This window comes from Chiloscyllium plagiosum, unplaced genomic scaffold, assembly GCF_037043375.1.
Source record: "Chiloscyllium plagiosum isolate Xiang-an unplaced genomic scaffold, Cpla_swu_hap1 HiC_scaffold_29, whole genome shotgun sequence".
Lineage (NCBI taxonomy): Eukaryota > Metazoa > Chordata > Chondrichthyes > Orectolobiformes > Hemiscylliidae > Chiloscyllium > Chiloscyllium plagiosum.
Window position 1 is genome coordinate 43,649,180 of NW_028270167.1, and position 23,213 is coordinate 43,672,392.

General features: G+C 44.4%; 1 protein-coding gene across 1 annotated transcript in view; it reads left to right on the forward strand.

Moving 5' to 3' along the window:
* Positions 1–23,213, forward strand: part of tespa1 (thymocyte expressed, positive selection associated 1) — a 100,946-nt gene that overhangs the window by 72,988 nt on the left and 4,745 nt on the right. The window contains exon 7 of the mRNA XM_043676970.2: positions 12,517–12,609. Within this exon, the coding sequence (XP_043532905.1) occupies positions 12,517–12,609 (93 nt within the window). The remainder of the gene's footprint in view (positions 1–12,516; positions 12,610–23,213) is intronic.

A 23,213-nucleotide genomic window follows, 5' to 3' on the forward strand; every position in this document is an offset into this window, starting at 1 on the left:
GCCCTGCCTCATTTTCCCAAGAGTAGGTCATGTTTTGTACCTTCTCTCGTCAGTACATCCACATAATGAATCAGACAATTGTCTTTTACACACTTAACAAATTCCTCTCCATCTAAACCCTTGACACTATGGCAGTCCCAGTCTATGTTTGCAAAGTTAAAATCCCCTTCCATAACCACCCTATTATTCTTATAGATAGCTGAGATCTCCTTACAAGTTTGTTTCTCAATTTCCCTCTGACTATTGGGGGGTCTATAATACAATCCTAATAAGGTGACCATCCCATTCTTATTTCTCAGTTCTACCCAAATAACTTCCCTGGCTATACTTCCAGGAATATCCGCCCTCAGCACAGCTGTTATCAAAAATGCCACTCCCCCTCCTCTCTTGCCTCCCTTTCTATCCTTCCTGAAGCATTTGTTTCCTGGAACATTAAGCTGCCAGTCCTGCCCATCCTTGAGCCATGTTTCTGTAATTACTCTGATATCCCAGTCCCATGTTCCTAATCAGGCCCTAAGTTCATCTGCCTTCCCTGTTAGGCCCCTTGCATTGAAATAAATGCAGTTTAATTTATTAGTCCTAACTTGTCCTTGCCTGTCTTGACTGTTTGACTCGCTTCTGTTCTCAACTGTACCAGTCTCGAATTGATCTCTTTCCTCACTATCTCCCTGGGTACCACCACCCCACCTTACTCGTTTAAATCCTCCCGAGCAGCTCTAGCAAATTTCCCTGCCAGTATATTAGTCCCCTTCCAATTTAGGTGCAATCCATCCTTCTTGTACAGGTCACTTCTACCCCAAAAGAGACTCCAATAATCCAGAAATGTGAATCCTTCTCCCATACACCAGCTCCTCAGCCATGCATTCATCTGCTCTATCTTTCTATTCCTGCCCTCACTAGCTCATAGCACCGGGAGTAATCCGGATATAACTACTCTCGAGGAGCTGCTTTTTAAATTTCTGGCTAGCTCTCCGTAATCTCTCTTTAGAATCTCAACCTTTTCCCTTCCTATGTTGTTGGTTCCAATGTGGACAATGACCTCTTGCTGGCCCCTCTCCCCCGTGAAAACATTCTGCACCCTCCCTGAGACGTCCTTGATCCTGGCACCAGGGAAATAACACACCATTCTGCTTTTTCGCTGCTAGCCACAGAAACATCTATCTGTACCTCAGACTCAAGAATCCCCTAACACATTGATCTCTTGGAACCCGACGTACCCCTCATTGCATTATAGCCAGTCTCAATACCAGAAACTTGGCTGTTCGTGCTACATTCCCCTGAGAATCCATCACCCCCTACATTTTCCAAAACAGCATACCTGTTTGAAATGGGTGTATCCACAAAAGACTCCTGCACTAGCTGCCTACCTCTCTTACCTTTCCTGGAGTTAACCCATCTATGTGACTGTATCTGAGACTTTCCCTCCTTCCTATAACTGCCATCCATCATATACTGTTGCCGTTGTAAATTCCTCATCGCTTCTAACTGTCTCTCCAACCAATCCATTCGATCTGATAAGATTCGCAGCCAACAGCATTTATGGCAGATATAATCCGCAGTAACCCTTAAACTCTCTTTAAACGCCCACATCTGACAAGAAGTACATATCACTCTATTAAAGGCCATGTATGCTCTTTCACAACACACTCTGTGAGATTTTTTCCTGTCTGGAGTCCTTATCAAGTAGTTCACCTCACTCAATTTTGTCTCAGTTTGATAGCGTCCACTAAACTTGTTTTTTAATGGCTCATCTGTTACTGGAAGTAACACCAATACCTTATCCCCAGTTGCAAAATTGAGAATTTGTGATTTCTTATTCGCTTCTTGTTTCATTGTATGCTGTGATACTTTTAAATGCTATCCAGCCAACTCCCCACACTATTTAATTGTTTTGTTAAGATTTGACACATAGTCCGAATGGGTAGTCTCTGAAGTCTGACTTATTCATTTTTCCTTAATCAGTTTTAACGGTCCTCTTACTTCATGCCCAAACATTAATTCAGTGGATTGAATTGGGTCAATTCATTTGATGCATCACTGATCACAAAAAGTACAAATGGAACTCCCTTATCCCAATCATCTGGATAATCCTGACCATAAACCCTCAACATGGTTTTTAGTGTTTGATGCCATCTCTCTAGTACTCCCTACGATTCTGGATGGTATGCAGTAGATTTGAATTGCTTTATTCCCAAGATATCCATAACCTCCTTGAATAGTTTGGATGTGAAGTTTGATCCTTGATCTGACTGCATCTCTATTGGTAGCCCATATCTTGTAAAAAGATGAAGTAGTTCTTCTAGAACCCTTTAGCTGTAATGTTGCACAATGGGATTGTCTCCGGAAATCTAGTTATTGTTAATGAATACTTATTCCCACTCTTTGTTTGAGGTAGGGGACTCTTGTGAAAGGTTCCTCAAATGCAGGAATAGGTATTAAAGGTATAGGTTTTATCACTGCCTGTGGTTTTCAGATTAGTTGACATATATAACACATCTGGCAAAATTCAATTACATTTTGTGTAGTCCCAGCCAGTAAAATTGTCTTCGTATTTTAGCCTGTGTTTTCCTCACTCCTAAATGACCTCCAAATAGTAGCACAGCACCTCCTTCCTATACACTATTGGCAAACAATTTAACGAATCTCTGCCCATTTCTCATCTGCTTGAATGTGTAATGGTCTCCATTTCCTCATTAAGTAATAACATAGAGGAATGTATTCACTTTCTTTCTCAGTAAATGCCTTTTGATATAACTGTTTTAACTCCTCATCTTTCTGCTGTAATTCAATCAGCTTAACAGAGCTAAAGACATTGGCATGTTTACCCAGTTGCTCCTTCTCTGTTCCACTTATCAAAGCTTCCTTATCTGTGCCTTTTGATCCCTCTTGCTTCAGCTTGTGCCTCTGTGATCTTGTGATTACACAATCCCTGGATAAACATTCTCCATGTCTTCAGTTGCCTGCATCTGCATTGCACATTCACAACTAGAATTAGGCAGCACACCTACCGATGAATCAGCTATAACATTTGCAAGGACAAATTATATTCCTGGAGTTGAGCGTTTGTCCAGTACTCCTCTCACAAATTCTCCACTCTTCTGTGGGCTCTCTAGCCTCACTTTACATAACTGAACACTTTTTGTCTCACCATAAATTCCTGTTACCAGTACCTTTTCTGGCAATAGTATCTCAGGAGTACGTATCTCCTCATCCTTCAGCATCACAGACTGAGAGGATCCTGTGTCCCTTAATATTGTAACCTCCTTGCCTATTACTCCTGGCCTATATGAATAACCTTTACCCTTGCATGTATATTTTTTAAGCAGATCTGACAATTCCTCCTTAATCAACCTCTGATCATCTCGTACACTGTGAGGCTGTTGTCTAACTTCCCTTGTACATTTTGTTATTAGTCCAACAAAACTTCCAGGCTTGCCTGGTTTTCCTACATCTGGCTTTCTCCTAGCTCACCAACACTGGGATTTTGTGTGGCCACTTTATTACAGTGAAAACACCAGAGTTTTTTTTTAACTTCTTTGTCCCCTCAAGGGTTTCTTCTTTACCCTGTGGTAAGTTCTCTTTATGATTTTCACTGAGATCTACCTTTCCCTTTCCACGTGAGGAATTCTCTTTGCCCCAAATTTCTATCCCTCATGGATTGAAATTGATTTTGGAAGCCAAACTGAGTTTTATGGACTAGCTCATAGTCATCAGCCCCTTCAGCTGCTAACCTCACTGCTCTTCCACATGAGTTTGCACTACTTCCTCACTGAGCCTACCCTCAGCCTATATCCCTAGCCTTTTACGCTGACTTTCCTTTTTAAGTGTCAGTTTTCGAACTTCAAAAGCTATCTCTTTTTCGCTCTGTTCTGCTGCTCTCTCTTTTTCCCACTCTTCTGCTTTTAATCGTAACTCAAACTGTTTTATTTCTGCTGCCCTTTCCTTATCGCTTGCCTCTAACTGAAGCTGCTTCATTTGCAATCGAACTCTTAGCATTTCTAGAGATTCTGATGGTTTCTCCAGCAAGTTTAAATGCTGAGCTCCTTTGGAATTATCTCTCCTTTCCTCACAGAAGCAGGCAGGTCCAATTCCAGCTTCTCTGCTAATTCTTGCAACTTGATCTTCTTCACTTCTTGCAAAACTTCCAAAGTCATTGCATTCACATCCAGAAAACTTTTCGCGATGGAAAGAGTCATTCCTATCCTAAGCTTTGTTTACCCAACCAAACCAACACCCGAAATAAAGACACTAGCACCTACCACTCACTGTTTAAAATCCTGTAAAGTGCCCCCAGTCTGTTATGGACTAGACCAGACCACTCAAAACATTCTTTAGCAGGCAGCCCTAGACCATAACTTAGTAATTTGTTTCGTTAAGTGTACAGTGAAAATTACCGGGATTAACTTAGCTAAATTGACTACTGATTTTAAAACAGACAAAAATGGATTCACAAAATTAAACAATGACACACAAAGAACAGAATAAAGAACTCCTACAGAACTCAACCTATCCAACTAGACTTAATTATGCTGTTCCGAATGCACACAACAGTCCTAATAACAAAAGACCTCTCCAAATCCATTTCATCTCTGTACCAAACCAGACTGATTGGAGCCCGGCCCAATTTATTGCCCCTCTGAAAAACTCAAGGATATAAAGGAAATATATTTTTGGTGGAGGGGTGTGACTGTAGGTGGTGAAAATGATGGAGGATAATGTGCTGTATCCAGAGATTTGTGGGGTGTAAGGTGAGGACCAGGGGGTTCTATCCTTGTTGCAGTTGGAGGTATAGAGTTTAAGGCTAGATGTGCAGGAAGTGGAGGAGATGCAATAGATGGGATCGTTGATCACCTGGAGGTGAAATTGTGGTCCTTGAAATAGGGAGACATCTAGGATGTCCTGGAGTGGATCGGCTCCTCTTGGGAGGTGAAGGAAATGGGAGAAGAAAATCTTGTTTTTACAGGAGGGGACTTGGGAGGGGGTGTAGTCAAGGGAATTGGTGAGTTTAAAATAGATGTCTGTGTTGAGTCACTGGAGACAGAGATGGAGAGGTCCAGAAATGTGGGGGGATGGAGAAAGGTGTTGGAGATGGTCCATGTGAACTTGAGATTAGAGTGGAAAGTGTTGATGAAGTTGATGAAGTGTTCAACCTCCTCATGGGGACACAAGGTGCAGTCATCAATGTAGAGGAGGAAAATGTGGGTGATGCTGTCAGTGTCATTCTGGAAGAGGGATTGTTCCATATATCCTACAAAGAGGCAGGCATAGCTGGGATCCATGCAGATGCCCATGGCTACCTTTCTGGGCTGTAGGAAGTGGGAGGATTCGAAAGAGAAGTTGTTGAGTGTGAGGACCAGTTCCACCAATCGAATGAGAATGTTGGTGTTATGGGGGACTGGTTAGATCGGTGGGAAAGGAAGAAACAGAGAGCTTGTAGGCCTTTGTCATGGGGGATGGAGGTGTATAGGGGCTGGATGTCCATGGTGAAAATGAGTGTTGAGGGCCAGGAAATTGGATGTCATGGAAGAGGTGGAGAGCATGGGTGGTGTCCTGGACACATGTGTGAAGTTCGTGGACCAAGGGGAGAGGACGGAATCATGATATGAGGAGTTGAGTTCGATGGGGCAGGAGCAGGCAGAGACAATCAGTTGACCAGGAGCAGAGGCAGGTGGTGTGGGTTGGAGGAATTATGAGGTTGGAGGCTGTGGATGGGAGATCCCCTGAGGTGATGAGGTTGTGGATATTTTGGGAGATGATGGTTTGGTGATGAGAGGTGGGGTCGTGGTCAAGGGGGCGGTAGGAGGAGGTGTCAGCAAGTTGGTGCCTGGCTTCAGTGAGATAGAGGTTGGTGCACAATATTACAACTGCATGCCTCTTGTCAGCTGCTTTAATAATGAGATTGGGATGGGAGCAGAGGAAGTGGAGGGCTGCACGTTGTGAGGATGAGAGGTTGGAGTGGATGAGAGGGGTAGACAGGTTGAGGTAGTCAATGTCATGACGGTAGTTGGAGATAAAAAGGTTGAGGGAGGGTAAGAGGCCAACATGGGGTGTCCAAGAGAATGGAACATGTTGGGGTGGGAGAAGGGGTCTTCGGAAGGTGGGTGCGAGTTGTGATTGAAAAAGAAGGCACAGAGGCGGAGGCAGCGGAAGAAAAGTTCAACATTACAGGGGAATTGCTTATAATATTTCACACAGTCTGCCACACTTAATGTCTATTTTCTGCATTGAATTGAATTGAATTAAATTGAATTTATTGTCATGTGTACTGAGGCACAGTGAAAAGCTTTGTCTTGCGAGCAATGCAGGGCAGATCACATAGTTAAGTAGCATAGATAAGTAAATAATAGGTAAACAGTGGCAAAAGCAAGAACACAATTACAGGCAAATGTTAAGAGTTTGTCAGTCCATTCAACATTCCAACAATAGGGTAGAAACTGTTATGAAACCGGCTGGTGCGTGTGTTCAGGCTTCTGTACCTTCTCCCCAGTGGTAGAGGCTTTAGAATAGCATTGCCAGAGTGGGATGGATCATTGAGAATGCTGGAAGCCTTTCCTTGACAGCGGGCCTGGTAGATGGGTTCTATAAATGGGAGGTTGGCCTTTGTGATTTTCCGGGCCGAGTTCACCAATCTCTGAAAAGATCTCCAGTCTTGAATGGTACAGTTGCCATGCCAGGTAGTGATACATCCAGACAGGATGCTGTCGATGGAGCACCTATAAAAGTTGGCAAGTCGCCATCATGCCAAATTCCCTCAGCTACCTGAGGAAGAAGAGACATTGTTGGGCCTTTGTAACCAGTGTGTCCACATGAAGATTCTAATGAAGCTTGTTGTGGATGACCACTCCCAGGAGCTTGACACTCTCCATTCATTCCACCTCTGTGCTGTTAATGTGTAGTGGGGCATGAGTAACATCCCACCAAACATTCCTTGGTTTTGCCAGCATTGAGGTTGTTCTCAGTGCACCATTTTTTCAGGTCTTCCACCTCCTGTCTGTAGTCTGTTTTGTTGCCATCTGAGATTCGACTGACTATGGTGGTGTCATCAGCGAACTTGTGAATGGCATTAGTCTGGGTATTTGGCGACGCAGTCGTGGGTATACAGCGAGTACAGTAGGGGTCTGAGTACACACCCCTGGAGGGCTTCAGTTTTGAGTTTTAATGGCGATGAAATATTGTCCCCAGTCTTCGCTAATTGTGGCCGGTGGGTCAGGAAACTGAGGATCCAGTTGCAGAGAGTAGGTCTTAGTCTGAGATCACTAAGTTTAGTAATCAGTCTCGAGGGGATAATAGTGTTGAAGGCTAAACTGTAGTCAATGACTAGGATCCTTATGTAGTTGTTCTTGGTGTCAAGGTGTTCTATGGAGGAGTGAATAGCAAGTGATATGGCATCTGACATGGATTTGTTGGTCCAGTAGGCAAATTGGAGTGGGTCAAGAGTAGTGGGGAGGCTGGAGTTGATTAATGCCATGACCAACCTTTTAAAGCACTTCATGACCATCAAAGTTAGGGCCACTGGGCGGTAGTCATTGAGACATGCTGCATGAGCCTTCTTAGGCACAGGGATGATGTTGGCCCTCTTGAAACAGGCAGGGACAGTGGCCTGCTGCAGGGAGAGGTTGAAGATGTCCAAGAAGACCTCTGCCAGTTGCTCTGCGCATGCTCTGAGTGCACATCCTGGTACTCCATCTAGTCCCATCGCTTTCTTTGGATTCACATGAAAGAAAACTGATCTGACCTCTGAAGTACTGACTGTTGGGATAAGTTCAACAGGACTTAGGTGTTACCTGTGCACGGAAATTCTGCTCAAAGTGAGGATAGAGACAATCTGGAAGGATATATCATCATCTGCTATCTTGCACTGTCTCTTTTTATCACCTGTGAAGTCATTCAGTCCTTGCCATAGTCGTCGGGTCTCTGTTTTGGTCTCTAGAATGGATCAGAATTGGTCCTTGGCTGCCTTAATGACTCTGCAAAGGTCATACTTGGATTCCTTTTATTTGAGTGGGTCTCACGCCTGTTTTTTAGCAGATTCTGTATGTCCTGATTCATCCAGGCTTTCCTGTTGGGGAACACTTGGATTGACTTCCTCGGTATGCAGTCCTCCCCACACTTGCTAATAAAGTCTGTGGCGGTGGTGGCATACTCGACCAAGGTACCTGTGGCCTGTTTGAACACAGCCGATCCCAGACAGCACCAGACGTGATCCTCTGCCTCCTCCGATCCGCGCAAGACGTATATCCACAAGGAGGTCTCCTGCTCGAGCTTTTGCCTGTAAATGGGAGATGAAGCACGGCATTGTGGTTGGAGTTCCTGAAGTGGGAGCGGGGTTAGATTAGATTAGGTTCCTGACAATATGGAAACAGGCCCTTCGGCACAACAAGTCCTCACCGACTCTCCAAAAGGTAACCCACCCAGACTCATTCCCCCACTGTACATTTACCCCTGACTAACACACCTAGTGTGGGCAATTTAGCATGGCCAATTCACCTGACCAGCACATCTTTGGATTGGAGCAGTAGACATCCTTCACAGTGGTGTAGCAATGGTCGAGAATGTTCAGGTCACTGATGGGGCAGGTAATGTTCTGGTGGTACTTGGGCAACACCTTCCTCAGATTGGCTTGATTGAAGTCTCCAGTTACAATAAACAGGGCCTCGGGGTGGGCCGTCTCCAGGGTGTTAGTGGTGGAGTACAGCACATCCACAGCTTCCTCAACCTTTGCTTGTGGTGGTATATACACAGCAGTGAGTATAGCAGCGGGAAATTCCCGTGGTAGATAGAAGGGGCGGCATTTGATGGTAAGGAATTCAAGGTTTGGGGAGCAATGGCTGCCCAGGGTTGCAGTATTCATGCACCACAAGTTGTTGATTAAAAAGCAAACCCCTCCACCCTTTGTCTTAGCAGAGGACGCTGTATGGTCCATACGATGGATAGAAAAACTATTAGCCTGAAGTGCGCAGACAGGAATGGATTGAGCCAGGTTTCTGTGAAGCAGAGTGTGCAGCAGTCCCGCAGTTCAAGCTGGAAGCTGAGCCGTGATCTGAGTTCATCCATCTTGTTCTCCAGAGATTGTACATTTACTAGGAGTAAGCTAGAAAAGGGGGGGGGGCTTGAAATCGTGTAGTCTCAGTCTTACTAGCAGGCCGGCACGCTAACCCCACTTCCTCGCAGGTTTCTTACGTTTCACCATCTTTTCCACTGTGAAGACTGACACAAAGTATTCATTTGAGGACTCAGACCACTATTTTTGCGTCCATCTCTATCATCTCTAATCAGCCTCTGCACTTTTTATGCTCCTCTAGGGAATCTGCTGTACTGAACCCTCATTATCAGCCATAAGCTTCTGTTTTCTTCTTAATCTGGCCTTCCTGCCTCCCATCATCTAGGGGTTGCCAGTCTTTAGTCCCACCCTTTGTCTTTATGGGAATATATTTGCCTTGTACTTTGACTATTTGCTCTTTGAATGCCTCCCATTGCTGAAGTTTTATTTGCAAGTAGCTGATCTCAATCTGTTTTGAGCCAAATTGCAACTGTTGTGAGAAACCCAGTTCAGAGTTTTTATTTCTGGTTTATCCATATCCTTTTACATTACTACTCAAAATCTAAATGAGTTATAGTACTATCACCAAAAGTGCTGCTCTATTGATGTACCTGCCACTTGCGTAAGCTTATTTTCAAATATTATGTTCAGAATTGCCCCCTTGTTTGTTGGACTTCATATATACTGGCTAAAAAGGTTCTCCTGAACACTATTTAATAATTTTCACAGAATCATAGTCCATTCAATCTAACATGCCTATATCAGCTCTTCAAGCGAGCATCATTATCTAGTGCCAATATACAGGTTTCTCCCCATTCCCTTGGTTGTTATTTCGGTCCTAATAATCATTCAATGCCGTTGTGAATGCCTCAGTTAAACTTGCCAACACCACATTTAAAATAAGTATATTTCATACCACAATTACTTGCAAAGCTTTTTCTCAATTCACCCTTGCTTCTTTTGCATGTCACTTTAAGCATTTCCCCTTAGGATCCAAAATATTAACTCTGCTTTTTCTCCACAAATACCATGCTGCCATACCTACTGTGTTTTTCCAGCAATCTGACTTTCTAATTATCTATTCAAGGTTTTACACTGTACTTAATGTCTTAACTGAAATCAATACCAATCACAAGAGAAAGAGAAAAATATTCAGCAATTACGGCACGGTGGCTCAGTGGTTAGCACCGCTGCCTCACAGCGCCAGAGACCCGGGTTCAATTCCCGCCACAGGCAACTGTCTGTGTGGAGTTTGCACATTCTCCCTGTGTCTGCGTGGGTTTTCTCCGGGTGCTGCAGTTTCCTCCCACAGTCCAAAAATGTGCAGGTTAGCACTGCTGCCTCACAGTGCCAGAAACATAGAACATAGAAGAATACAGCGCAGTACAGGCCCTTCGGCCCTCGATGTTGCGCCGATCCAAGCCCACCTAACCTACACTAGCCCACTATCCTCCATATGCCTATCCAATGCCCGCTTAAATGCCCATAATGAGGGAGAGTCCACCACTGCTACTGGCAGGGCATTCCATGAACTCACGACTCGCTGAGTAAAGAACCTACCCCTAACATCTGTCCTATACCTACCCCCCCTTAATTTAAAGCTATGCCCCCTTGTAATAGCTGACTCCATACGTGGAAAAAGATTCTCACTGTCGACCCTATCTAAACCCCTAATCATCTTATACACCTCTATCAAGTCACCCCTAAACCTTCTTTTCTCCAATGAAAACAACCCCAAGTGCCTCAGCCTTTCCTCATACGATCTTTCTACCATACCAGGCAACATCCTGGTAAACCTCCTCTGCACCCGTTCCAGTGCCTCCACATCCTTCCTATAGTATGGCGACCAAAACTGCACACAATACTCCAGATGTGGCCGCACCAGAGTCTTATACAACTGCAACATGACCTCAGTACTCCGGAACTCAATTCCTCTACCAATAAAAGCCAGTACGCCATATGCCTTCTTCACCGCACTTTTTACCTGGGTGGCAGCTTTCAAAGATTTGTGTACATGGACACCAATCTTCTGGCACTACTCCTGTAGACAACGAGGACATAAAAATCAAGGTCAATGGCTCTGCAATCTCCTCCCTTGCTTCCCAGAGAATCCTAGGATAAATGCCATCAGGCCCAGGGGACTTATCTATTTTCACCCTTTCCAGAATTTCCAACACCTCTTCTCTACATATCTCAAAGCCATCCATTCTACTTAATTGTGACTCAGTACTCACATTGACAACAATGTCCTGTTCCTGATTGAATACTGACGAAAAGTATTCATTCAGTGTCTCCCCAATCTCTTCAGCCTCCACACGCAACTTCCCACTACTATCCTTGACTGGACCTATTCCTACCCTAGTCATTCTTTTATTCCTGACATACCTATAGAAAGCCTTAGGGTTTTCCCTAATCCTACCAACTAAGGACCTTTCATGTCCCCTCCTTGCTGCTCTTAGCTCTCTCTTCAGGTCCTTCCTGGCTACCTTATAACTCTCAATCGCCCCAATTGAACCTTCACGCCTCATCTTTACATAGGCCGCCCTCTTCCATTTAACAAGGGATTCCAATTCCTTATTAAACCACGGCTCCCTCACACGACCCTTTCCTCCCTGCCTGACGGGCACATACTTATCAAGGATACTCAATAGTTGCTCCTTGAACAAGCTCCACATATCAATTACACCCTTGCCTTGAAGCTTATTTTTCCAGGCCACACATCCTAAGTCATGCCTCACAGCATCATAATTTCCCTGCCCCCATCTATAACTCTTGCCCTGTAGTGCACACTTATCCCTCTCCATCACTAGAGTAAAAGTCACCGAATTGTGGTCACTGTCCCCAACCTGGGTTCAATTCCCATCTTGGGCAACTGTCTGTGTGGAATTTGCACATTCTCCCCGTGTCTGCGTGGGTTTCCTCCGGGTGCTCCGGTTTCCTCCCATAGTCCAAAGATGTGCAGGTCAGGTGAATTGGCCATGCTAAATTGTCTGTAGTGTTAGGTAAAGGGGTAAATGTAGGGGAATGGGTGGGTTGCGCTTCGGCGGGTCGGTGTGGACTTGTTGGACCGAAAGGCGTGTTTCCGCACTGTAAGTAATCTTAGGTGAATTGGCCAAGCTAAATTGCCTGTAGTGTAGGGGAACGGGTCTGGGTGGGTTGCACTTCAGTGGGTCAGTGTGGACTTGTTGGGCCGAAGGGCATGTTTCCACACTGTAAGTAATCTAACCTAATTACCAACCTCCTGCGGAGTCACAATTCACTTTTGTTGAAGCAACTCCGTCACCTGTTTGTCTGTGCATGTTGCTCCTTTTAACATCACTGCCTCTACTCCTAAGTCTCACATAGCTCTGACATTATTCTACGTGTGTTTGCTTCTCCCTTAAACCTCAGTGGCATTCTTCAGTCCCACACAATGTTAGTGTTGAAATGCTGATTCTATCTGAGCAATAACATTGATGTTACCTGTTATCACTTAGCAAACCTCAAGTCACCAAGAGTCAGCAGATTTTGCAGATGAGCAAGAGCAAGGCCTCAACTGTCTCTGAAGGAACAGGTGGAACAGTTTCCAGGTAAGACAATAATGTTCAGTATTTATGTATCCTCTGAAATTTGTAATAAATCAAAGATCTGAATTAAATAATAATGAATAATCCAATGGGGAGGACACACAGGCTATCAATGGCCAGAACATGATTATATTTAAATTTAACTAAGGTAAAATTGTCCATAATATTCAGTGTAGAGCTATCTATGGTAAAGCTACTCTTGTCGATATGCAAAGTACTGTTCAGAAATATAGGTTCTGTGCAAATCCATAGACGTGCAGAAGGCTGGAAGAACACAGCAAGCCAGGCAGCATCAGGAGGTGGAGAAGTCGACGTTTTGAGTGTAACCCTTCTTCAGGACTGTGGGCAGGTGTAGGGGGAGCTGCAGATAAAGAGGGTGACAGGAGCAGGGTGATGAAGTGGGGATAGGTGAAGATAGGTAGAGGGTACAGCTCCAAGTAGACCCCACCACCAATATCTTCCCTTCCCCATCCTTCTCTGCCTTCCACAAGGGCCGTTCCCTTTGACAGTTCTTGGCTTGCGCCACTCTCCCCACCGACACCCCGCCAACACCCAAACCCCCAGGTACCTTCCCCTACAACCAGAAAAGATGCAAAACCTGCCAGTAGGACACCCCCCCCCCACACCTCCATCCAGGGCCCCAAACAGTCCTTTCAGGTGAGACAGATGTTCACCTGCCTCTCTTCCAACCTAGCTTACTGCATCAGGTGCTCCCAATGTGGTTTTCTCTACATCGGGGAGACCAAATGTAAACTTAGGAAGCGGTTCACTGAGGATTGCAGCCAACTCCACAGCGGCTGACCAGACCTCCCAGACACCGCCCATTTTAATTCCCCTTCTCACTCCCTTTCCAGCATGACCATCCTTGGCCTCCTCCATTGCCGCAATGAAGCACACCACACATTGGAGTTACAACACCTCATCTTCCTCTTGGACAATCTACAGCCCAGGGGATTAGATTATTTACAGTGTGGAAACAGGCCCTTTGGCCCAACAAGTCCATACTTACCCTCTGAAGAGCTACCCACCCAGACTCATTCCCCTACACCTAACACTACAGGCAATTTAGCATGACCAATTCACCTAACCTGCACATTTTCAGACTGTGGGAGGAAACCGGAGCACCCAGAGGAAACCCACGCAGACACAGGGAGAATGTACAAACTCCACACAGACAGTTGCCTGAGGCAGGAATTGAACCCGGGTTTCTCGCGCTGTGAGGCAGCAGTGCTAACCACTGTGCCACCATGCCAGGATTTAACACTGAGTTCTCCAATTTCAAATAACCTCCCTTCCCATACCTGATTCCCTTCCCAGCGCCCCCCCCCCCCCACCATTTCTTCCACTGTTCCTTGTCACTAACCGGATTCATTCCTCCCATTGACCAACCAAGTCGTACCACTACCTGTCCTTACCTCCCCTCACTTTACTATGCTGCTCCCGCCACCCCTTTATCTGCAGCTCCTCCTACGCCCACCCAGTCCTGACGAAGGGTTACATCCAAAACTTACCGAACTTAGCCATCACTCCTGATTGGCCACTTTTCATCATTGTCTATCCCGAAGTCCACCTTGGAGGACAGTCACCTGAAGATCCAAGGCTGAATGTCCCTGATCGCTAAAGGGTTCCCCGACTGTCCCAAGACTGATAGCCAAGTTCGTAACCCATGAGGATGGCCTCAACCAGGACCTTGGGTTCATGTCACACTACAGGTGACCCCACTACACTCTACAGTCTCTGTCTCTCTCACACACACACACACAAGCACACATGCACACACACTCTTACATACTCACTCAGACCCTTTCTCATACACACACTCTCTTTCATATACACATATATACACCCCCTACACTCACACCCATGCGCTTACCCTCTCACAGACTTATACTCCATCACATCCACACAGATACTTTACCAAGATTTCACACACTCTCATATGCACTTACACTCATACGCATACTCATACTTATATGCACATTCTCATTCTTTCTCTCTCCCACACACACTCTCTCTCATTCACACGCATACACATATAAGTCTATGGAGTGAACTTGTATTTGGAGAAGTATATTTGCAGATACATTCTATTTTTCCTCAAAAAAGGCACAATCTGCAGGCGCTCAATGCAGGCAGTCAATACATGTAATATTTTGTAAATATGACTTTGGAAATAGAACCAGTCTGACTCAAGATTAGCAGGCAGACAAGACAGGTTTTGAAAGCATGAATCATCAAGCATATATTTAAATTGAACTAAGGAGAAATTGACCATAATAATATTCAGTGTAGAACTATTGATGGTAAAGCTACTCTGGTCGAGATTCAAATTAGTATTCAGAAATATAGGTTCTGCGCAAATACATAGAAGGACAGGAGGCTAGAAGAACACAGCAAGCCAGGCAGCATCAGGAGGTGGAGAAGTCAGCATACAGACAGACACCTTTAATGCATTGCCTGAGCTGAGATGTCACCTTTTGTTATAAAACCTTAAGTTAATCTCGAGAAGTTGACTTATGGGATTTACATATTAATAAACTTAAACTTACAACCCATTCTAAAAGATGAAAGACTTAACAACAATCCAGGTTCAATATATCTACGTTCAATATATCATTTTAGTTGCATGACACTATAATCTTTTTGCTATAAATTTTGTGTCTTGTGGTCTTGAGCTCCACAATCACCTGATGAAGGAGCAACGTTCCGAAAGCTAGTGCTTCCAAATAAATCTGTTGGACTATAACTTGGTGTTGTGTGATTTTTAAACTTGCCCACCTCAGTTCAACAACGGCACCTCGACATCACCACTGTATGGAGTGATGATTGAGAGTCTGTTTCACTGTGTAACAGTTAATGAGGATCTGTCTGTGTGAAGTGGTGAGTGAGGGTCTGTCTGACTGTATGTAGTAGTTAATGAGGATCTGTCTAACGATGTGAAGTGGTGAATGAAGATTTGTCTATGTGCAGTGATGAGTGAGGGTCTATCTGACTGCGTGAGTGGTGAGTGAGACTCTGACTGTGTATGGTAGTTAATGAGGATCTGTCTGAATATGTGAAGTGGTGAGTGAGGATTTGTCTGATTCTTTGGAGTGGCGAGAGAGAATCATAGAATCATACAGTACAGAAGGGGGCCTTTGGTCTATTAAGTCTGTACTGACAAAGCTACACTAAGTTCATATTAGCCCCACTGTCCAGCATTAGACCCACTGACTTGAATGTAATGGTATTTCAAGTGCTCGTCCAAATATTTTTTAAAGATTGTGAGGTTACCCACCTCAACTACCCTCACAGCACTGTATTCCAGAATCCCACCATTCGCTGGATGAAAGATCTTTTTCCTCAAATCCACTCAAAGTATCTGCCTTTCATAATAAAATTATGTTTCCTTATTCTTGATTCTTCAACTCGGGGAAACTTCTGCTTTCTATTAATCCTGTTCATAACCCTCATGAAGCTGACATAACTCTAGCAGGTCTCTTTTCAATCTTCTCTGTTCAAAGGAAGTTTATCATTGCCAAAATACCCCATCACAGGCAACATCCTGGTGAAGCTCTGTGCCTCCTCTATAGTGCAATCGCATCCTTCCTGTTGTATGGTGACCAGAACTGTCTATAGTACCCCAACAGTGACCTAACCAAAGTTCTGTAGAGCTCCAAAATGATCTCCTTGTTCTTATGCCATGAATGTCCTGTATGCAGGTGTCCTATATGCTACTGCATCCATTGCTGTCAATGTGGTCTCCTCTACATTGCAGCAACCAAGTACAAACTTGCAGAACAGTTCAGGGAACATCTCCAGTCCATGTGCATTAACCATCCCCACATTCCTGTAGCCATCCATTTCAACTGCCCCTCCTACTCCCTCCATGACATATCCATTCTGGGCCTCCTCCATTGCCTAAACAAGGCCATCCACAAACTGGAGGAAGAACACCTCCTCTTCCACCTCGGGGGCCTACAAATACATGGCTTCAACATTGAATTCACCAGTTTCCAAATCTTTCCTCCACCCACCCCATCATAGATCCAACTCTCCAACTTAACTCCACCTCTTGACCTGATTTTCCTTCCCACCGATTAGCTCCACACTTCCCATCGACCTATGACAATCACCTATCGTCATCCCAACTACATTTCCCCCAAGCCCCATCCCCTTCACCCTATTTATTTGTCAGCCCCCTTCCCCATCCCAGACCTGATGATGGGTGAAGCCCAAAACGTTGACTGTCCTGCTCCTCAGATGCTGCCTGAACTGCTCTGCTTTTCTCAGCACCACACTTTATTGACTCTGATTTCTCCAACATCTGCAAACCTCGCTACCTTCTGTATGATTTCTTAACTACTCTATTAACAGCATGTTAGCATGTCAGTGGTTAGCACTGTCTCACAGTGCTAGGGATCCGGGTTTGATTCCAGCTTTAGGTGGAGTATGCTCATTTCTCCCTGTGTCTGTATGGGTTTCCTCTGGATGCTCCCACAGTCTAAAGATGACTAGGTGGATTGCCCATGGAAATTGCAGGATTACAAGGAATGAGGGACAATGGGTTTGAATGGGATGCTATTCAGAGGATCAACTGCACTCGATGGGCTGAATGGCCTGCTTCCACTCTGTAGGGATTTAGTGATTCTATGAACCTGCCATACCACCTTCATGGATTTGTAGATAAACACCCCAAGATCCCTCTGTACCTCTGAGCTTCCTAATGTCTTGCAATTCATTCAGGACTCCCTTGTCTTGTTACCGCTTCCAAAGTGCATCACCTCACATTTACCAGAGTTACATTATCACAGTTCTGCCCATCCGACCAATCCATTTGTATCCTCCTGTAATCTAAGACCTACTTCCTCACTGACAACCACCGAGCCGAACTTTGTGTCACTTGCAAGCGTAGTTATCATCCCCTCCCCCTCCACACTCTTGTCTATATTGTTTATATATGTCATTAACAATCAGAAACTCAGCACAGTTCCCTGTGGAATGACACTTCATACCTAGCTCCTGTCAACTAAACAGCCTTATATCACCACCCTCTATCTCCTGCCACCAAGTAAATTTTGGATCCCACTTACTGAAATTACCCTGTTCCCGTGTGCTTTTACTTAATTTATTAGTCTCTCATGTGGGACCTGGTAAAATGTTGTCTGACTGTGTAGAGTTGAAAATGTGTTGCTTCCTCATTCTTCAGGAATGAGGAAGAAGGGCTCATGCCTGAAACATTGATTCTCCTGCTCCTTTGATGCTGTCTGACCTGTTGCGCTTTTCCAGCAACACATTTTCAGCTCTGATCTCCAGCATCTGCAGTCCTCACTTTCTCACTGACTGTTTAGAGTGGTGAGTGAGATGTCAGTCTGACTGTGTGGAGTGGTGATCGTGGTGTCAGTCAAACTATGTTGAGTGGTGAGTGAGATATGAGAGTGACTGAGTATAGTGGTATATGTTGGCTCAGTCAAATTGTGTGAAATGTTGCATGAATTGACATTCTGATTATGTGGAGTAGTGAGTGAGGGTCACTCTGACAGTGTGGAGCTGGGATATCCTTCTCTTGAGGGTCAGTAGTGAATCAGGTGCATTATTTTTCACTCAATTGCATATCATGGGCAAAAGAGGCACACCAACATTTATTTCCCATCTTTAGTCACCCCTGAGAAGGTAATAATGCTCTGCCTTCTTGAATTACTGCAGTCTACATACTGTAGATAGATCCAAAATGCCAAAATGGACATGGGTTTAGAAGATGTTGCCTAAAGAGCTTTGACAAATTTCTGCAGTCGATCTTGAAAATATATACTGCTGCAGTGTTTGTGGTGGAGGGAATGGATGTTTATTGATATGGTGCCAATCAAATCAGTTGCTTTGTTCTGGATGGTGTCAAGCTTCTTGAGTGATGTTAAAGCTGCACTCATCCAGGCAAGTAGGGAATATTCTAACACAGTCCTGACCTGTGCCTTGTAGATGATGGAGATGCCTTTAGCGAGTCAAGAGGTGATTACTTACTGCAGTTTTCCTCGCCTCTGCCCTCTCTTGGACCCACTGTATTTATGTGGTGAGTTCAATTGAAAGTCAATGGTTTACCCCAGAATGTTGATAGTGAGGAATTCGGTCATTGAATGTCAGAAGTCAGTGGCTTAATTGGTTAAATTGGAGATGGTCATTGCCTGGCATTTGTTTGGCATGAATTGCCATTTTTAAGCCCAAGCCTGGATATTGTCCGGGTTGTGTTACATTTGAACACAGATTGCTTCAGTGTCTGAGGAATTATGAATTGTGCAATCATTGCCGAACAACCCTATTTCTGACCTAATGCCATATTCAGGTCAAATGCAGCCTTGATTTCAAGTACTGTCATTTCTCACCTCACTTCTGGATGTGGAGGAGCCAGTGTTTGACTGGGGTGGACAAAGTTAAATATCATACAACACGAGGTTATAGTCCCAACACATTTATTTGGAAGCAATAGCTTTTAAAGCACTGTTCCTTCAGCGCTCCGAAAGCTAGTGCTTCCAAATAAACCTGTTGGACTACAACCTGGTGAGGTGTGATTTTTAACTTAACTCACTTCTGGAATTCAGCTTTTTTGTCCATTTTTGAGCCAAGGATGTAATGTGATCAGGAGCCGATTGGCCCTGGCAGAACCCATACTGGGTGTCAGTGAGTAAGTTGGTGCTACACAGATGTTGGTTGATAACACTGTTAATGACACATTCCATCACTTTTCTAATAATTGAGAGTATACTGATGGGTGGTAATTGGTTGGGTTGGCTTGGTCCTGCTTTTTGTGAATAGACATAACTAGGACATTTTCTATATTGTTGATGTACCAGAATAACTTCTCTTAGGGATTCCTGAAGAAGGGCTTATGCCTGAAACGTCGATTCTCTTGTTCCCTGGATGCTGCCTGACCTGCTGCGCTTTTCCAGCAACACATTTTCAGCTCTCTTAGGGCCTGGCAATTGCTGGAGTACAAATCTCTGTTACTGTTGCTGAAATATTGTCAAGCCTTATAGCCTTTCTAATACCATTTTTTGGTATTGTGTCAATTGGATTGGCTGAAGTCTGGCATATCATAGAATCCCTACAGTGTGCAAACAGGCTCTTCAGCCCAATAAGTCCACACTGACCCTCCGCAGAGCAACCCACCCAGACCCACTCCCCCACCTCATTGTCCTATATTTACCCCTGCCTAATGCATCCAGCCAAAACATCCCTGAACACTATGGGCAATTTAGCATGGCCAATTTACCTATCCTGTACATCTTTGGAATGTGGGAGGAAACCAGAGCACCTGGCGGAAACTCACGCAGACACAGGAAGAATGTGCAACTTCACACCAACAGTTGCCCGAGGCTGGAATTGAACCTGGATCCCTGGCACTGTGAGACAGCAGTGCAAGCCACTGAGCCACCAGGCCACCCTGTGATGATGGGAATTTCTGGAGGAAGCTGAGATGGATCATTAATTCAGGACTTCTGGCTGAAGATCATTATTAATCATCAGTTTGATTTTTTGCCCTGACATTTTGGACCATTTCATCAATAAGAATGGGGATATTTGTAAAACCTCCTCCTCCAGTGAGTTGTTTAATGGTTCACCACCATTCATTACTGGATATGGCAGGACTGAAGAGCTTAGATCTGATGTATTGTTTGCGGGATCATTTACCTATCTTAACCCTTGTAACCTTATACACTTCGGTCAGATCCCCTCTCAGCCCTGCTTTAAAGACAACAACCTTATCTTGCTTCTCTTCATAGACGAACTGCTCCATTCCAGGCAACATCCCGGTGAATAAAACCAGAAATTACGCATTTAGGCATTAATATGGGGGTAAAAAAAGAATAAACAGGTGTGTCAGAGGTTCTGCTCACTCTGAGACCTGGCTCTGAGGGAGCTGAATCAGTGTAAATTGAAGGGGGACCTGGTGACAGGATTCCAGCCTCTGTGCAATTGCTTCAGTAACCCCCCTGACAGATGTGGAGCTCAGGTACAATGCTGCCCATGTTTTTTATCAGAGCCATGATGGAGCAGGGCATTGGGCTATTGATGATATGAAAAAAAACAAATTGATGGAGAATCTCAGCAGGTTTGGCAGCATCTGTGGTTAGAAAGCAGAGTTAATGTTTCAAGTTCAGTGAACTTTATTTAGAATCTGGTGAATCTCCTCTGCAATCACATACTTCCTATAGTGTGGTGACCAGAACAGCACACAGTGCTCTGCTGTGGTCTAACCAAAGTTTTGTACAGTTTCAATATTCTTGCCATGCTCTTAAAATCAGTCACAATTTATAAAAGTAAGTGTTCCATATGTCTTTTTAATTACCTCTGCTGCCATCTTTAGGGATCTACAGATAAGCACCTCAAGAACCTTCTCTTCCTCTGGGTAGAGCAAAAAGGTAAGGCTGAAGCGTTGTGATAACCTTTAGCCAGAATTGCTAAGTGCGTAATCCTCCACAGATCCCCATGATCACAAATGCCTGTCTTCCGACAATTCAATTCACACCACATGGTATCAGGAAATGGTTGTAGCCACTGTATACTGCAAATGCTACGGGCCCTGAAATCATTCAGGCAATAGTACTAAAGAGGTTCTCCAGATCTAGCTGCACTAGCCATGCTGCTCCAATACAGCTACTAACCTGAACATCTACCAGCAACGTGCAAAAGTCACAACAAATCCAACTCATCTAATTATCACCCTTTCTCCATTGAGATGACTTTTGATCATCAGTAAAGTGACGGAAGGGGTTATCAACAGTATCTTCAGGTTGCACTTGCTTAGCAATAACTTGTTCATTGGTGCTCAGTTTGAGTTCTGCTTGGGGCACGCAGTTCCTGAACTCATTACAGCCTTGGTTCAAAAACAACAAAAGAGCTTAATGCCAGAAGAGCGGTGAGAATGTCAGCCTGTGTCAACAAGGCCACATTTGACTGATTGTGCCATCAAAAATTCTTAGAAAGACTGAAATCATTGGGAATCAAAGGGAAGCTCTCTGCATGTTCAAGCTATACCTGGAACAGAGGAAGATGATTGTGATTGTTAGAGGCCAGTCATCTTATCTTAAAAACATTTCTCTAGGGGTTTCTGAGGATAGTGTCCTAAACCGAAACACCTTCAACTGCTTCATCATAAGGTCGGTGTTCACTGGTGATTGCACAATGTTCAGCAATGTTTGTGACTCCTTGAATATTGAAACAGTCCATGCCCAAATGAGCAAGTCCTGGACAATATTCAATCTTGGGTTGAAAATTAATTAGTAGTATTCGCATTTCAGAAATGCCAGGCAATTGCCATCTTGACACTATCCAAAGCAATGAAGGTTTACACCATCCAGAACAAAGCAGCCTGCTTGATTGGCACCACATCTTCAAACATCCATTCCCTCCACCACTGATGCTCAGTACTAGCAGCAGCAGGTAAAATCTACAAGATGCATTGCAAACATTTATCAAATTACTTAAACTCTAGGTTCCAACCACAACCACTTCCATATAGGACAAGGGCATAGGAAAAATTAAATTGCTAATACTTGCAAATTCCCCTCCAAGCCATTCACAATCCTGATTTGGAAATGGAATCACAGAATAATAGACCCTTGAGTCCAACTTGTCCATGACCACCATGTTTCCCCAAACTATACTAGTTCCACTTGCAGACATCAGGCCCATACTCCCTCTAAATCTTTCCTATTCATGAACCTTTCCAAATGTCTTTTAAATATTGTGACTATACCTGCATTTACCACTTTCTCTGCCAGTTCATTCAACATAAGAACCACTCCGATGTGCAGATGTTACCCCTCATATGTCCTTATTAAATCTTTTACCTCTCACCTAAAGAATATGCTCTCTAGTTTTGAACTCCTGCGTCATAGTGAAAATACTTTGCCCTTGCCTGTCATGATTTTATAAACTATTATGAAGCCATCCTAACCTCCTCTGCTCCAATAACAAAAGTTCCAGCCTCTAGTCCAAACATCATCGTGATAAAGGCTGGGTGGTACGGTGGCACACTGCTGCCTCACAGTGCCAGAAACCCGGGTTCAATTCCCATCTTGGGCAACTGTCTGTGTGGAGTTTGCACATTCTCCCCGTGTCTGCGTGGGTTTCCTCCAGGTGCTCCGGTTTCCTCCCACAGTCCAAAGATGTCCAGGTTAGGTGAATTGGCCATGCTAAATTGCCCGTAGTTTTAGGTGTAGGGAAATGGGTCTCGGTGGGATGCTCTTCAGAGGGTCAGTATAGACTTGTTGGGCCAAAGGGCCTGTTTCCACACTGTAAGCAATCTAATTGAAATCTTTTCTGAACCCTCTCTAATTTAATAATATCCTTCCTATAACAGGGTGGCCAGAACTGTACGCAGTACTCCAAGAGCAGCCTCACCTATGTCCTGTACAACCTTGACATGACAGCCCAACTCATATATTCAATATCTTACTGATCCTTCAGTTTCATTGGGAAACATTCTGGAATTCTCTCCATAAGGGCATTGTGGGACTATATGGTCTGAGCAGGAAGGCAGCTCTGCATCACCTTGCCAACAGAGATGGGCAATAAATACTGGCCAGCTAGTGACACTCTTATTCTATGGTCGTTTAAAGAAATGAGTTTAG